Raw genomic sequence first — 17,783 nt, 5'->3', positions numbered from 1 at the left:
CTCTAAACAAAACTCAATTACCTAGCTAGACAAGCTCTTTCGAAATATCAAGATTGTTGTACGGTTCCAAGAAGTGGGTCTTAAAGAGAAGATTTGACATGAAAGTCACTCACTCTTTTAATCTCCTTCGACTCTTTCCATATTCAAAGTAACTTAGGAACTGACTTACGGTTTCCAATAAACAATATGTTCTGTAATATTCCAGGTACGAGGTGTTGGAGTTCCTCGGGCGAGGTACGTTCGGGCAGGTGGTGAAGTGCTGGAAGAAGGGCACCAACGAGATAGTCGCCATCAAGATTCTCAAGAACCATCCCAGCTATGCTCGTCAAGGACAGATTGAGGTCAGTTCCTTTTTACTTTGGTGATAAAGGAAACTGTGGTAGGTTGAAACATATGTTTAAGGAATCAAGGATCAGTTGAAACATGTTCTTGTTATTCTCTAACCCGAACCGTGGGAAATACTCGTTAAAAGTATCCTATAGTCTTCATCAATAAATGAACACTGAAATATTTTTTAAAATCGGTCCATTAGGTCCTGAGATAAGTGCGTTTAAAGAATCTCTTCACTTTTATAATATTAGTATAGATTGTGGACTTAATACTCAGAATCTATATTTCATAACATCCTTGGAATGTTCAGCACTATATAAAATAGTTGTTGTAAAAATTCTAGTTCAAACTCAATATATCTAGTAACGCAGACTGGTTACAATTATCAAACAATAGAGTATCCGTCGCTTCAGTTAGAGTATGTGACCGTGAATGTTTAGCTCGCCTAGTTATAAAACATAGACGTGGAAAGTTAAAAATATACTTTGAATAGCATCCAATGCCTTGTCGCCAACTTGTCTGAACATTGTTGCATGTCATTTTACACTAGGTTACTTTTACAACTAATATATTAATAACTATAGGTTTTTTGACTAAGTAACAGAAAGTCTGGTCCAAAAATTTTAACATATTTGACGTACTACAAATTCGGTGTGTTGAATAGAAGCCAAGTTTGTCATTCAAATGGATTTCTGTGAGATTGTGACAGCCCTTAATGTAGGTCATGATGTGTTTATAGAATATTTATAAGTATCGTTACTATTTGATAAACAAAGGAACTTTTGGTTTCTATCCAAGTTTAAGAACAAAGGGTTTTACATTGTCTAGTATATGACTGAATGTACCTACACACTTGATTATTTTATGTACTAATAGTGCTAATAATAAATAGCAGCTTTGACTAAGTCAAAATATTTTGATATCAAACAGTAGAACATAATGATGCCTCATAATTATGGAGAAATTATAAGAAACATTGAGTTCTAGTAAAAAGATTATTGGTGACATTATTCCAGTTTGATAGAATCCACTATAGTAAGTTTGGCTCGCCTCCAGCGCCCAATAGTTAGTGTTTGTCCACCGGAGTGGTTCGGTTTCCATCTCCTGTATAAAGTGCTTGATATAGCCGTGACGTGTCACTGTCGACCTCCATTTTCTTGTTATGACAGGTGAGAAGACGCCTTTTTGTAGGAATTTAAGCTTTATGCAGTATGAACAGAGTTGGTTTTGTAATGGCAGATGGATTTGGTTTGACTGTAGTTTATTGACAGGGTTTTGGGAAAAATAAACTGAACTGAAAAGATTCCAGGGGATCTTAATGATAATGTGCGACAATTTCGGTTTAAAAAAAAATACAGTTGCTGTTACATATCAGAAAATCTTAAATGATGATCAAATGTCATGCACTTACTTTATGAAGCCTGTGGTAAAAGGTTAAACTTAAAATATTTTTTTAAATTCGAATTCAAACCATATTGCTGTTCTTAACTGTGCCTGATCCTTAAAAATAAGATCGAGATCCCAAATACAAAACCATGCTAAAATTTCATTGTTAAAATTGCAGGTTTCAATCCTCTCCCGCCTCTCGCAAGAGTCGGCGGACGAGTTCAACTTCGTGCGAGCGTACGAGTGCTTCCAGCATCGCTCGCACACGTGCCTCGTGTTCGAGATGCTGGAGCAGAACCTGTACGACTTCCTCAAGCAGAACAAGTTCTCGCCGCTGCCTCTCAAGTACATCAGGCCGATACTGCAGCAAGTTCTCACTGCGCTGCTCAAGCTCAAAGTAAGTGGGTCTTATAATAGGAAAGTAAATTCTGCGGCTTTGCCCGCTTTCCAAGGGAACGCCATCTCGCACCAGCATAAAAAGTAGCCTATGTGTTATCCCGATATAATTATATGCTGATGCTCAGTTTCATCAAAATCCATTCGGTTCTTTTTGCGGGAAAGAGGTACAAACATCCATACACACGAACTTTCACATCTGTAATACTCGTGGGATTAAAGAATGATGGCAAAAGTAGGCTGTAATGACGATGAAGTAAGAATGTATTTCTATAGTATTTCCATGCATTCAATAAAGATGTATTCTTTATAGTAATAGGCACAACAATAAGCTGCCGACATCGTTATGTGTTTGAATCCTTGAATTTATCTCATGGGTAGCTTGGTTATTTGAAAGTATCTTTTGGCAACTCTACTGACTAATCTGGGATCCAGTCATCTTTAAACTTTTATTACTTGAGTGTTTCTAACTGCATATATTTTCCCAATTCCAGCAACTAGGTCTGATCCACGCGGACTTGAAGCCCGAGAACATAATGCTGGTTGAGCCAGCCCGGCAGCCCTACCGCGTGAAGGTGATCGACTTCGGCAGCGCGTCGCATGTCAGCAAGGCCGTTTGCAACACTTACTTGCAGAGCAGATACTATAGGTATATCCATGTTGTTTTAACTGTTGGAAATTTTTGATAGTCACAGGTAAGAAGAAAGAGAAAATATAAACGGAAACCTAGACCACATAAAAGTAATGTATGGAAGAAAAAAAACACAAGAAAAAATATTAATATACACAAAACTAAACACTCACCCGGAACGGAACTCGCTCACCCTTTTTGACAATAGACATTTCATATGGTTTGCTTAGATTTCTGCACTCTCATACAGAGAAGGTATTGAATCACTAAGCTTACTACTCAAGGCAAACTATCAATTCCTAAAATCCCAGCCACCATTTGACACACAGGCAGTTTTTGCTGATCACCTGCCATAATTGTATAGTTTGACTATGTTAACGGAGTATTTATTATAATCATGACTGACTACGATTGCAATTTCCATACTAATGTATTATCTCCCCACAGGGCACCAGAAATAATCCTGGGCCTAGCATTCTGCGAGGCTATCGACATGTGGTCTCTAGGCTGCGTGGTTGCCGAGCTGTTCCTGGGCTGGCCGCTGTACCCTGGCTCCTCGGAGTACGATCAGATCCGGTACATCTCGCAGACCCAGGGTCTGCCTACCGAACATATGCTCAACAGGTTGGTATTGATGAGTTGATTTTTAGTAGTGTTCATAGTAAACTGTCTATCTGATTTGAGAAAATTATTTGCTATTTGGATGATTCAACCTCATTTTTAATGGTTATAGTAAAATGGTCCGGGTTCAAGTATATCTCCTTATGACTACAGACAGTTCTGTGCATGATAGGAACATAGAAGCTAATTTGATCTGGGACTTGGTTAAAATGGTCTTATGCCGTATAGAGGCCAGAAAATGATGAAGCCATGTCATTTTGTGGCAAGATTTTGCCGTTTTGTACATATACAATGTTGAAAACTTTCTCATAATAACACAGTAGCTGCTGTACTGACCTCCACATTACGATCAAAAAATCCAAAGGTCCACTCATCATGTTTGTTTCCTCACACAGCGCAAGTAAAACAGCGAAGTTCTTCTACCGCGACGTGGACAGCACGTACCCGTTCTGGCGGCTGAAGACTCCCGAGGAGCACGAGCTGGAGACCGGCATCAAGAGCAAGGAGGCCAGGAAGTACATCTTCAACTGCCTTGATGATATCGGACAGGTACATATGACTTTTGTGGTTCATCATCTCTCGAGCCTTTTTCCCATCTATGTGGATGCGGCTGAGTGCCAGTGTTTTACAAGGAGCGACTGCCGCTCTGACCTCCTCAAGCCAGTTACCCGGCCAACACCTTAGTAAGACTGGTGTCAGACTTACTGGCTTCTGACTACCCGTAACGACTACTAAGGATGTTCAATAGCAGCGGCTGCGGCAATAGCGGCTGTGGTTAATCTATTAATATCATAGAAAGGAAACTTCTATCAATTTTGGGAAGCATTACTATCCCCGCGTGACATGGGTTATGTGTTGTCCGGGTACGAAAATTGTTTCCGCGATAAACAGCTTGTTCTCAGATATAATAATAAATATATTTATTCCCCAGGTTAATGTACCAACGGATCTTGAAGGCGGCCAACTGTTGGCCGAGAAAGCGGATCGAAGGGAATTCATCGATCTACTCAAGAGAATGCTCACTATGGACCAGGTTTGTAAAGTTGTTAAATAAGCTTATTACGATGAAATTGTCAAAGGTTTTGCCTCAAATGAGGATTTTAGTCCAAAAAACTAAGGTAACAGATCTCACAAAAGGAATATAAAACCTTCGATAACAATTATTACACAATTTAAATATACCACCCTAGCCTGAAGCATATCTTTGTATTGAGACATCCAAAAATCTAATAAAAGTTTACATTGAAAAAGTAGCATCAATTAATGTAATTTTTTTTTCTTTCAATGCTTTTGTATGCTGTAAAAAAACGTCATACCATTTACTTTTAAACTGAACCCGTGTGACTTTATTATACAAGGATTTACTAATACAATAATGATGAGTTATTATTTATTAATATGTTGTTTAATTACAGGAAAGACGAATAACTCCTGGCGAGGCACTGAACCACGCGTTCGTAACGTTAGCTCACCTCGTTGACTACGCCCATTGTAACAACGTCAAAGCCTCCGTTCAAATGATGGAGGTAAGATTATTTTTATACCTATCCCTAGAATCCAATATTCGGTCACTTGTAAGAAAATACAGGATTGAATTTTAAGCAATGCACAAAAAAGGTGGTTCAGAATCATATCTGCATCATCAGTATATTTTTTTATATTTTTATCCGCCCTAAAACCAGTAGACTATGTACGCCAAAATTGTTGCGCGCTTGGATCAGCGCTCGCGTCAGTACTATGACGACTGTGACCATACAATCGGTTACAAAATAAACGTCTACGCGTCTTTCGCTATCAATAATATTTTTTTTTGTACTAAAATGAACGTATCTATGAAACTAATTTTATTCAGTGCGTTAACTTTGTCAGCTTATAGTTAAATAGTTATATAAGCAGATAAAGTTAAAGCACTCTGAATAAAATACAATTCTGACGGACGCTCTATTTTCGCCAGCGCTTGAAAATCTGAGGCAAGTACCGTCAGCGCTGGCTGCCCGTCTTATTGGTAGCCAGTGTTTTCTACGTGTAAACTACGCTTTAGTTTTATTTAGGATTCAAGGAATATGTCAGTTGTAAATCGCCTTTTTATACAACACTAGCTTCCGTCAGCGGCTTCGCCGGCGTCGTGTGTTGATAAAAAGTAGCCTATGTGTTAATCCAGGGTATCACTTATCTACATACCAAATTTCAATCAAATCGGTCCAGCCGATTTGCGTGATTGAATAACAAACATACATCCATACATTCTCACAAACTTTCACATTTATAATATAATATAAGTAGGATTGCTGGAGCGGTGTGTTCCGAATTTAAAGTGAAAAACGCCCGTGGTATGGGTTTGATATTCATTGCCTCTAAATTCATTTTCTGTAATAGTTCGCGGTTCTTTTTTGGAAACAATGACAACATTTTTATAGGAATTCCACTCTTTGTGTTCAAGTTTGGAATTATAAGATTAGAAAAGGTTCTATATATGACTAGCTTTCGCCCGTGTCGAGTTTTGTTATATTGCGTTTCCAAAAGAACTCGTCAAAAGTCCGGGATAAAAACGGGTTTAGACGTGAAAGCGTAACAATCAGACAGACAAAGTTTCTTTCGCATTTATAATATGAGCAGCATTTTGATATACAAAAAACCTAAAATGAACACTCAACGTCTCAAAAACGTCCTCACCAAATGAGTGCAACATTCAAAATTGTGCGCTCATTTTCTTTGTCCTAGCCGACCACTTCGGTCGTAGGTACAATTTCATTGCTTTAACTACACTGCGTTGTAATAACGACTTTAAACAATTCGCGTAAAGTTGAACTTGCAATAACGTATGCTTGTACCTTATAGAAAGGGACAGAATTAGTGTTCGGGGACACTTTCGAGCGTAACTTTTATTCGAGACTGTGCATTTTGGGTTTTTGTATATCAATGATTAGCAGGGATTATATTTAACTTTTCAATAATTTCACGTAGCTTTTTGTAGAGTGTATATTAACTGGTGTTTTCTCCTCAGGTGTGCCGCCGCTCGGGCGCGGTGGTGGGCGGCGGCGGCGGCGAGTACGTGTCGGGCGTGGTGGCGGGCGCCGCGCCGCCGCACCACCTCGCGCTCACCATCAACCAGCAGCGACTGCGGGCCGCGCCTTATGACAACCTGGTACGTACTTCTTCTTATCGAGTGAGCTGCAGGTTTAACCACCTAACAAGCCCTAGTGTCAGAGATTTCTCAAATCCGCCTGACGGCCTCTGACGTGGAATACTGTACTGTAATCTAGGAAATATCTAATCACTCACTCACCGTGGATGAAGTGGATTAGGCTACTGATTAAATATTTCCTGCATTTTTTTCTGCAGCTATTTATATCTGGAGGCCAACTCCTTCGAATAATCCAACAATATTAAACAAACTCCATGTCTTTTTTTTTTTAAACTCCACTGATTCTTTTCCTGCATATAATTGAAAACTCCCAAACTGCTTTAAACAATCAAAAGCAAAAAAACAAATCGAAGCAATTTGGCCTAACTTCGCATTTTGAAGTAGCACTTGCAACCTCTAACTATACTAATACACTACCTCTATAATGACCAAGAAGATCGCAATATGCTTAGCCGTGACCCACACAGCTTTGTAATTTTTTGTCTTTTCTCGTTACTTCTAATTTGTTTTTGTATTCTGCCAATGAAATCATTTTCTTTATTTCTTTACCAAAGTTTATGTCAGTACATAAACCTACTAAAGACTTTAATTTTACGTCACCTAAAAATTAAATATAACATGTAATGTTTTATCCCCAGTACCAGCTATACCAAGGCGGTCGCGTGGCAGTGGGCGGTGCTCGACAATACGCGACGCGAGCCGCCGAGCCTTTCCCGCATCAGTTCGTGTCGTCTATACTGTGCCAGCCGGCTTATCAGGTATGTATTTATTTTTATTGTATATGTAAAGAACTTGCATGTTGTCATTATATTAGTATAGAGCTAATTAATATTCCATTTTCTCGAAACTGTTTGAAAAAGATTGGTGTTTTTTGGTTCATATAAATCTGATCCAATTTTATTCATGTTTCCATCTTTGAGATGAGTTTTTGAAAAACTCAAAAAAGTCAGATTGAATACTATGAAAATGTCAAGATTTAGTAATATTATAACGTGTACAAAGACAGACACTCCAATCGAACTTTTATCAAACAAGCATTAGCTTTTTCTAGCTTTGTTTCTTTAATAAACATTTATATTTTCACGATAAGTAGATATTTTCTGTCAATTTCATTATGTGTAGTGTACATTTCAAATTACCATTAAAATCCATACCATAACTAGTCACACAAAAAGCAACCCTAATAACATTACATAAAGTACAACTTCATACAGGTACAACAGCTAGCTGCCGCCGCAGCCGCCGCCGCCGCCGCTCACCACCAGCACGGCGTAGCCGGCGTAGCGGGCGTAGCAAGCGTAGCCGGCGTGGGGGGCGTGGCCGGCGTCGGTGACGTCAGCGGCGTAGCCGGCGTAGGCGAGTGGAGGGCCCCGTTGATTGTGGAGCCAGCGCCCATGCCTGAACCTGATGTGTGGGATGCCTTCCATCCGCATCATCCACAGCATCTTCATCCGCATAAGAGGTTGGTTGTTAATTTTATTGTATGTGGTGATGGTAGGATAGGATGATATTGCAGTGGGGTTATACATATTGAAGCTAGGCTAATTACAATAGCAGAATTACGCGTCAAAATTACAAACGGACAGCACCTCCGAAATCGCCCCCTTTTTACCACTTCGTAGTATTAGGCCTGGAAAAATAGGTTAATATAGCCTATAGTGTTATTTAGTTTGATTAGTGGGATTACATAATTATTCATGGATTTTAATAGGAGAACAAGGTCGAAAGGGTGCTTTAGTCACATTCTTGTTAGGACTGTTGTAGTTTTCATCAAAGAATTTTAGAAAAAATAAATAAAAAACATCTAGTTACCAAAGAAGTAAGTTTTAATATAAATTAAGGTAATTTTAAGCTACGTTATAAGACAGTAGGTGTAATACTAAATGCTAGGGTTGTCGACAGATCCACAAAGCAGCAGACGTCGGTGCCGCACTACCAACCGCACCACCAAACGCATCAATACAGGTGCTTATACATTACTCGTAAATGTTAATGTCCCTAAAACATAACTATGTGTGTACTTGTAAATATCCAAAAATATATTCAATAGTTCCTAATCCCCTTCACTTATCTGCTCAAGCTAACACTACTTCACTCTTGATGTACGGACAATAGCTACTCGTAAATCGTAAAAGTCGTTATTTTTAAGTTTAGTGTGTCCTCCCCTTGAACTATTTTCTTGATTAACACAAATAATATTTAACTGCAAAAAAAACGTTACACATATTTATTTTTTGGTAGTCTAGTTCTTGGTAGAATTTTGTATAAAAACATTTTGTAACAAAGCCTGCGTGTGTTTTATTGCATACTATGTTTATGCTTATGATTCTGCTTCTTATTTTAATGATTCTTAAGACATATCACCTAAATTCGAAAGGCTTCAAACATATTGCACCTAGAACATACGTGTTCGAATTTTTATTTAGACAGATACGCGATTATATATCTATGGTACTAGCTTCTTTCCTAGAGGGAACTTTTACACAATTTAATTTACTGCCGAGTTTGATCAAAAGAGTGATAAACATGTGCACATATTCATTATTTCGCGTTTATATACTACAGGATAAAAGACAAATACAATAATCACTAGCGAGCATGTTTACAATATCTTGATTTTAGAGCCTTATACTACACTCAAAGAACAGGTTGAGGTTTTTTTACATAACATTCAATTGTTTATTTTTCTCTCCAAAGAATTAAATGTCAGTACAGATGCATTTTTTATTAATTAAAACCTCAGCCTGTACAATTAATCAAAATAGTCTTTATTCTAAATGTTACCTTGATATACAGTATGGCAAGCAGCGGCGGTAAGAAGGAGCCGACTCAGCTGTCCCCGGTCAAGAAGCGGGTGAAGGAAGGCACGCCGCCTTCCCGGCACAGGCATCATCATCATGATCACAAGTCAGTATACCCGGATACTAGCTATATATGAACTTATACCAATATTAGTGCTGATATGATAGCTACAATCTATTATTATAACGAAGTGTACTTTTAAATGCGTAGGGTTTTTTCACAAAACAGTAAAAAAAACTATTTTGTCATGCTAAATTATTACTGGCATGCATTACCTTTGTACATTCTTTCCTGTCGTCTTTCTTTATCATGTGTGGGTAAAAAAATTCGTAAATAAATAAATACTTTTTGAAGGCCTGTCTTTGACTGCACACAATGGTTGTAAGCTTAGAATGTCACGTAGAAAATTGCAGCTCTCTACATTTATTGTTATGTAATTGCGGACAGGGTTTAATTTTCGACCTTATGACAATAGAAACAAGTATTAAAATAGTTTATCTTGTTGCAGCGCGGGTCGAGCGGGCGGCGCGTGGGAGGGCGGCGCGGCGCACACCATCACCATCCGCGACACGCCGTCCCCCGCCGTGTCCGTCATCACCATCTCCGACAGCGACGACGACGCCGACGCGCCGCGCCGCGCCCGCCACGCCGCACAGCCACACAACAATACCGGTACCGTAGCATACATGTCTATATACATCACCAGCCGCCGTCATCACCATCACAGACATACAACAATACCGGTATACTTCTCCGCAAACTTCTTGTCGCCACGGAACCACGAAATAAATACATAGAAGCTACATACAAAGTGCAACGCAGACATAGACACCGCTCATATACACGTTATTTCAGAATGTTTCGGAGTTATGCGAGCGCCTCAGTCGTCAGTCTGAGACGCTCAAATCGGTCGTTACGGAACCTATTCCTGTGAAAGAAAAAAACAATCATATCTTTCCTCTTTATAATGTTAGTGTAAATCGGCAACGTCTTCATATAAAACACTGAGACTACCGCAGAATCAGAAATAGTTGTTTAACATAGGTAATACACAAAAAGATCGTATAATGAAAACGTGGAGTGATGACTTGCGCAAGACGGCTGGCAGGAGCTGGATGCGAGAAGCCGAAAATAGATCTCAGTGGCGTGCACTTGGAGAGGTCTATGTCCAACAGTGGACTGCGATAGGCTGATGATGAATGAAAACGTACGAATAATATAATTTATTTTACTTACTTCTGTGTTCCGCAGGCGGCAGTGCAGAGTGCGCGGGCGCGGGTGCGGGCGGCGGCGGCGTCATCTGCAGCGCGAGAGAGGCAAGGGACGACAAGCACGTCAAGCACGAGCCGCACCAGGCCTGCCATCATCACCATCAGGTACTACAGTCACATACACACTCTCTCATTTTCACATTTATGTGCTATTCAATTGTAACGTAGGAGGTTTTCATCAAGATTATTTTAAGAACATAAAATGAATAAAAATAATTACAAAGAAAAACTAAATTTGATAGCAGATGCTGCGTTGCAAGGTTGCGTCCATGACAATTGACAGTATGACAATTGTATACGCTGCTTAAAAGTAGCATTAAAACCATGTTCCTATTGGCGCAAATTAAAGTAGTACGAACGCGAGCGGTAGCGAGTCAACGTTATAAGAATGGAGACCACATGTTATTTCAGCTGGCAGATAAAAATTATTACTTATGTTCAGCGGAAAAACAGACACAGTGAAGAGCTATTTTTGTTTTTACAAAAATAAAAAATTAACTTCACCTTTTTATTTGTTCTTCAGCAGCAACAACAACAACAACAGCAACAAGCGGCTCCCCAACAGCAACAACAGCAACAGCCAACACAAACGACACAACAGTCCAACACGACGCGAACTAACGCCGCCGTGGCCACGCCGCAGAGTCAGAAGAAACGGCTACTGGCGCTGGCGCAGCAAGAGGCGCAGGCTAAAAGAGATCATGATCATGCGCTCGCGCATTTGCCGCCTGTAAGTACAATTGCTTAAAATTATAGTTTTTTTGACGTGACAACGTCTTATAAATCGATGGAGCCGACTGCACGCACGAAAAAACATGACTCATGCGGCGTTACCTCGCTCTGAGGCGTTATCTCGCTCTGAGGCGTTCCGTTTAAGGCTTGAAGTGCAAGCGAGAGCACGCAGCGAGCGACAAAGAGGCACAATCGGCAGCTACTCATGTTGTCACGTTCAACTATCGTCAGTAAAACGACTTTACAGACAATGGTTTTTTTTTGCTGAATTTGTTGTAAATTAATTTTCGACGAATATGAACCTTAAAAAAATGTAATTTTGTATTTTCTTCAAGACTGTTTTGCAATTGTACAATTTTTAAAAACTTAGAAACATCATTTAACTGTTTATTTTTTTTTTATTCGAAACATCTTAATATAAAAATGATTGAAGAATATTTAAATCCTTAATCACAGATTTATGCAAACTATACAAATTAAGTATATAAATCTTTTATTTTTATTTGACAGAGCGGGTCAACAGTACGTCAGACAAATGACTATCAATGCAATCAGTATGTTCCTGCGCAACATAATAAGAGAGATAGCGTAAGTGTACACTACATTTATCAATTTTATTTCTAAACTACATTACATCCAACAATATATATATTTTTTTTGTTCTTCATCTTGTGTGGCCAGTCTATAAACTAAGCTAGTAAGCCGAGTATGTAGAACGCAAAAGTATCTGTAAAGCAAAAAATGCAAAATACATAACACAAATATAAATGCTAAGAACCAAACCATAACATTATCTTTTTCAGTACCTACTTTTCTAGGGTATTTTTCACTTACACTATAATGTTTATTACAGAGCGGCGGTTGTCGCGAGTACCTGACGAACGCTGGCGGCGTGAGCGGAGTGAGCGGAGTGAGCGGTGTGAGCGGAGTGAGCGGAGTGAGCGTGAGCGTGAGCGGGCCGCCCGCCGCGCACAAACACGCTGCCCCACACGCGTGGCATCACCACCCGCATCCGCACTACAAGTCAGTACACATACCACTATGAATAAATAGCAAAAAGATCATTAATTTGGGTGACAAATAGCGTGAAAACCGATGGACACTTGAACATTGCAAAACTTTTATTCTGTAAAAACAGGCCTCGTCGCTCGGAACTTTTTGATTTGAGATAGAAGATTGCTCCCCAAAACACCCTTCATCATTTTTTTGTTTGAAAGGAAAAGTGGTCGAAAACATATTGTTGTAGACATTAAAAAAATTGCCGAATGTTACTAAACTTTTCCATTTAACCGAGGACCTTATTTTATGAGAAATTATGAGTCTAAAAGTGGGAAACTTTCAATACGAAAAAGATTATTATATGCGACTGACTTACACTCGTCTCATGCATGTTACCGTATTATTACTTTAAAATATCCTATAAAACTATTATGCGAATTATACTAGAAAATGCAAACGCTATTTTATTCTTACTAACTCCTATACAGACCAACCGATGTAACCCACAGCTCACAATCACAAGACGGCATACAAACCTTTATGATGGACCAATTGGTTGCCAATAGATCGTTGAACTTGGATCCGAACAACCAAGATTACAGGAACCATGCATTGTAAGATTATACTGCCGAGAAATGTTTTTTTTTTTTATTTATTTTTTTAGTAGATGCGAGGATTTTTTAATAGGTAGATCTGGATATTTTTCGTAGTAATGTTGTTGAATATGTAAAAAAAGGTTGTAAAACTTTGCAAGATAAATAACTTCAGTCATGTAAGAAAATATTCATTATACATATTTAATTTGCGTGACCAAATTTTAATTCGGCCAATAACGTCTCAAAAGCCTTATATGTACGAAACTGCATGGTTCTATTTAAACATTATTTTTCTTCATCGAAATGTAAGCGAGAGACTACCTTATAAAGTTATAGTATGTCAGCCTACTTACAATACAAAAAAATGTTTGCAGTAATTTCTCGTAATTTGAAATACTAGCGACCCGCCCGGGATTCGCACAGGATAGCAATATTTCACCACTATTTAGTGTTAATGTTATTATCCATATAAACCTTCCTCTCTAATCACTCTATCTTTCAGAAAAAACTGTATGAAAATCGGTTGCGTAGTTTTGAAGATTTAAGCGTACAAAGAGACAGGGACAAAGCGACGTTATTTTTTTATGTAGTGATTGTAAAATTAATAAATAATGTTGTATGTTTGTTGCAGAGCGGGTAGCGGCGGTGTGCTGTCCCCGGGCGGCGGCGTGTCGCCGGGCTACCTGCCGCCCCCGCTATACGTGCCCACCTACCATTATCATACGTGAGTTGTTACTTATTTATATTATTCCAGTCTTTCATCTGTCTAGCCTTTACTATGATCAGCTTCCAGTCCAACCATATTCAACTGAGTTCCAGTGCTTTACATAGAGCGACACTCAATCCAGTTACCCGGGCAACCTTGGTAGTACTGGTTGTTCAATGAATTGAATGTTAAAGGGTATTTGTATGTTCTATTAGTCAGCAAATTCGAGAATCTTCTTTTTGTTAATATTGCTTACCCTGCAAATATTGACAGCAAAGTGTGAACGAATATTAGTTGTTACATTTCAGTTTGGTGGGCATCATTATCATACAGTTTTTTAAATATTTTTAGAACCACGCTCAGTTTGGTATACAGAATTGAGTATTAAACAAGCACGTTTGTATGTTACAGTGGCGGCGTGAGCGGCGTGACAGGCGTGGGTGGTCCGCCCCCCGCACACCACGCCAGCGGAGCCCGGCTGCCGGGCTACCTGCAGCCCTACTCGCCCACCTACCTCGTGCCGCAGCACCACCAGCAGCACCTCTGGTACACCGACTGAGCCGCCCCGCGCCCCGCCGGGGCCGCCAGGGACCCCACGGGGTAGCAGCCCCCGCCCGGGGCTGCAGGCCTGCTGCGAGACACACTCGGGCCCCGGTAAGGCCGCCGGAGCCACAGGAACCCGACTATCACACTACAATTTTTAAATAAATCCATGACTAGTGTGCGCCTAAGTTCCTCTACAACTGACCTCTGTACGACGGATCAAACGATACTTTCTTGTACAAATTGTGATTTTTATTTCTTATTACAAAGATGAGTTTTATATTTCCCGGCGACCTACCACCGTAGGCGCCGCTCTTCGAGTTATACTTAATCGAGTATAAAATGTTTAATCATTATTTGTTTAGATATGTGTAATTTATTACATGATAGCGTTGCGTAAACGCTTATAAATGTATGTATAATAGGTTAGTGTTGCATTAATTTGTATCATTTAATGTCGCCCGTACGGCTATGTATGCGGCACGATTATTCACATGTATTATATGGATTGTAAATTTCGCGTTATATTTTGCTGATAAAGCGAGTAGATTGCATTTACTAATATTTTATCATAGTTTAGTGTTTGTACCAAATCATTTTTATGGGGAATTTATTGATATAGCGAATATATTATAATAATAATAACCGAAGTGTTTGTTTGGATCGATGCGAGCGCCGCAGTGTGGCGCGGAGATATTTTACTTTAACGTCACCCTGATTTTGTCAATTATAATGTTTGATTTTATTGTACGTAGCGAGTAATGCTTTAGGTATATGAGATTTGTTCATACGTTTGTTACGTTCCACGTCAAGTAGCGCGGGCGCATGCTGCCCCTCACACAACTACAAACATTTACTGCTGTGTTTACTATCGTATATTCAAAATTAAAGGGTTTTATATTACGTAGAGATAATTAAATGTGTAGGGCGCGGTGATGGACTACTTGTATAGATGTAGATTCGAATGTATTAAACGAAATAAAAAAAACTATCTAAGATATTTTATAAACATTTAGTACACACTAATGATTAACTAAGATTGTAATAATGCATGTATAATCACTTTAGATAGAACGAAATTGTTTAAAAAAATAATAATGTCCTTTATAGAAGATGAAAAAAAAATGATATATGTTATGCAATTATTTTTACGACTGCAATTGATTTTAGTTAAATATTTTGATAAGGTGTTTAGTGACACTAGAGCTATTATTATTTGCTGACTTGATACGCGTCGATACACGACTGGGTGTTTTAGTTTTGAACGTAATTGTAACACGTTATCCGATATGACAGGCCGGAGTCATACACAAGTATTACATAGCGAGTGATGTACAAGTGTCGCAGCTCCGGCGCGGGGCAGTCCTGGCGTACGCTACGGAAACAACTCTATCTCTACAAACGTATATTCCATTATATCTTTTGTATTGTAAGATGCAACTTTTAAATATATTACAGCGAATTTCATTAGAAGTTTAAACTTTTAATAATATAATGCTTGTTTGGACAAACGACGAACTCTTTAGAAATGCCTAATAATTATATTATATTCATGATAAATATAAATTACGTGTAGCGTGTTTTTCTAGAGCTTTTGATGTCATGCGACGGCTAATATCGACGGATAATGTGCTTTTGTGTCTATATCCTATTAATTATTACGAAGTTGTCCCACTCGGGATTTTAAACCTTTAATCGATTCTAGAAATCATTATGAACTATTAAATCGCTGTATTATGCTTTCCGTAGCGTATACTAAGGAAGTTTTTTGAATTAATATATTATTTGGTTTTATCATTTAGTATTAAGTGTTTAATTTATAAATATCCACCATTTAATCGCAAGATTATTATAAACCACTGCATTATTTTAAATTCATATTAAAAAGGTTTTATATGACAAGACTACTATGTAATATTATTAGTTTTTATCATAAAGTTAGTACATTAGTTTTGCTGCCCGACAATAATGATTATGTTTAGTTTTGTATTTCTAACGGTTGTAGTTATAACTATATGTATGTTACTTTATTTTGTTTTATTGTCAACTGGCTGGTTGATATCGACCATCGTAACGAATACGTCAAAAAAATACGATTCATCATCTTTCTTTCTGAATTGTTGAATCTCTTCTTTTCTCTTATTACGTAAATAGTTCTAGCACTATGTAACTTTCTTTATTACGAATATACACAGAATGTTTTATTGCTATATTTGAAACATCAAAATGTTCATTTTTCATGTGTTTTGAAGTGAATATTTCTTCAGACCTACTCGTTACGATGTCCGATGAACGCGGGCTTGTGATTGGTCGGGCCTTTGTTTATGCATACATATATCCACAATTAATATAATTATATTACATTTGCATAAATCAATTGAATGGGATTGCTATTGATTTTATATAAATCGAATTTTAACGTATATAATTCAGTATTTGTGTTTAAGAACTTGGAATGATTATAATAAAGGCGAAGGCCCGGCCGGCCACCGGCCCGGTAGTGCGAGATTGCCCTCAAGCGAGGCTTTAGTCAATGATCTCTGTCGAAACGTGCACATATTATAACTATTACCCCTCGTACCGCTATGTAGCACGGCGTTAGTTCGTCTCAATCTTTTGTTTTAGTGATTTTATTATTTCTAAGCTTTTATTGGAGTTTTGGGGTTTATTTTTAAGAGTATTAACATATGGAATGTTAACACATTTTCTATAATAATTTTGTCCTAGTTCATATACGTCTGCTTACGGTATCGTTTGAAATTGCCTTATTATGTTTTAGTGATGTGTATATGGGGCATGTTGTCGCGGCGCATTCGACCCATTATATCGCATATATTTATCTGTATCGACTTACGGTTAACCCCACTCTCGCCGGACAATCGATACCTAGTCGAGTGGTGGGCTCAATCGATTAGTCGATACATATAATACACAAGATAACTGACTGTCTGTCGACGTGATTCTGTGATTATTACTCATTATATTTTAGTTGGAAAAACTGTAAATGTTGGGTTGTTGCAATAAGTAAATTCTTTTGTGTGTATAAAATTGCATTTTGCGAAGCAGCTGTATGAAATGCCCCGTGTATATGTATATTTAGTTTAGTTGTGTATGGTTTCACCAAAACACGATACCGATTATATTTATAGAGGAATTATACGAAAAAAGTCGCGATTAGCTAATTCGAGTGTCGACAATAATTTATTGTTCTATATGGTAACAATTAAATGTACAAAATACTCCTTGTAAGATGGTTTAGACTTGCACCGGCTACCGCCACGCGTTGCGGACAGATTATATTCCACTGTGATTGTGTTACGTTCAATGATTGCCTGTATCGGTGAAACTGTTATGGTAGGCTTACGTTTGGTTTAATTCATGTAACTTTTAACTAAGTACCAGTCGGTACTAGCTGAGAACTAACTCTACAATAATGGGTATTTTTATGTTTTAATTTAGCTTATAGGGGCTTGTGTAAACAAGTTGATACTATTAACATGTTTTAAATTCGATATGTGGGTGATCAGGGATATAGCACTGATGTTGCTTAAGTTTCTCTTCAATAATAATCAAATAGTTTATTATTAGATGAAAAATTGTAAATAAACATCCAAATATCCCTTTT

General features: G+C 38.3%; 1 protein-coding gene across 9 annotated transcripts in view; it reads left to right on the top strand.

Annotated features, from left to right (window-relative positions):
• LOC110376320 (homeodomain-interacting protein kinase 2) overlaps positions 1–17,783 on the top strand; it is a 110,460-nt gene extending 92,677 nt beyond the window's left edge. For 6 of the 9 annotated variants that reach the window (XM_064039389.1, XM_064039395.1, XM_064039392.1 and 3 more), the window contains 19 exons: positions 206–341; positions 1,895–2,113; positions 2,607–2,761; positions 3,191–3,367; positions 3,760–3,913; positions 4,296–4,397; positions 4,780–4,890; positions 6,369–6,509; positions 7,148–7,267; positions 7,709–7,971; positions 8,412–8,474; positions 9,306–9,416; positions 9,820–9,983; positions 10,563–10,687; positions 11,103–11,312; positions 11,825–11,902; positions 12,168–12,337; positions 13,541–13,633; positions 14,027–17,783. In XM_064039389.1, the coding sequence (XP_063895459.1) occupies positions 206–341; positions 1,895–2,113; positions 2,607–2,761; positions 3,191–3,367; positions 3,760–3,913; positions 4,296–4,397; positions 4,780–4,890; positions 6,369–6,509; positions 7,148–7,267; positions 7,709–7,971; positions 8,412–8,474; positions 9,306–9,416; positions 9,820–9,983; positions 10,563–10,687; positions 11,103–11,312; positions 11,825–11,902; positions 12,168–12,337; positions 13,541–13,633; positions 14,027–14,174 (2,740 nt within the window). In that variant the 3' untranslated portion in view covers positions 14,175–17,783. The remainder of the gene's footprint in view (positions 1–205; positions 342–1,894; positions 2,114–2,606; positions 2,762–3,190; positions 3,368–3,759; positions 3,914–4,295; positions 4,398–4,779; positions 4,891–6,368; positions 6,510–7,147; positions 7,268–7,708; positions 7,972–8,411; positions 8,475–9,305; positions 9,417–9,819; positions 9,984–10,562; positions 10,688–11,102; positions 11,313–11,824; positions 11,903–12,167; positions 12,338–13,540; positions 13,634–14,026) is intronic. The other 3 variants (XM_064039391.1, XM_064039393.1, XM_064039390.1) reach the window with 3 other exon arrangements.

This window comes from Helicoverpa armigera, chromosome 19 (genome assembly GCF_030705265.1).
Source record: "Helicoverpa armigera isolate CAAS_96S chromosome 19, ASM3070526v1, whole genome shotgun sequence".
NCBI lineage: Eukaryota > Metazoa > Arthropoda > Insecta > Lepidoptera > Noctuidae > Helicoverpa > Helicoverpa armigera.
Note: the sequence above shows the minus strand (reverse complement) of the source record. Positions and strands in the feature narration are given on the sequence as shown.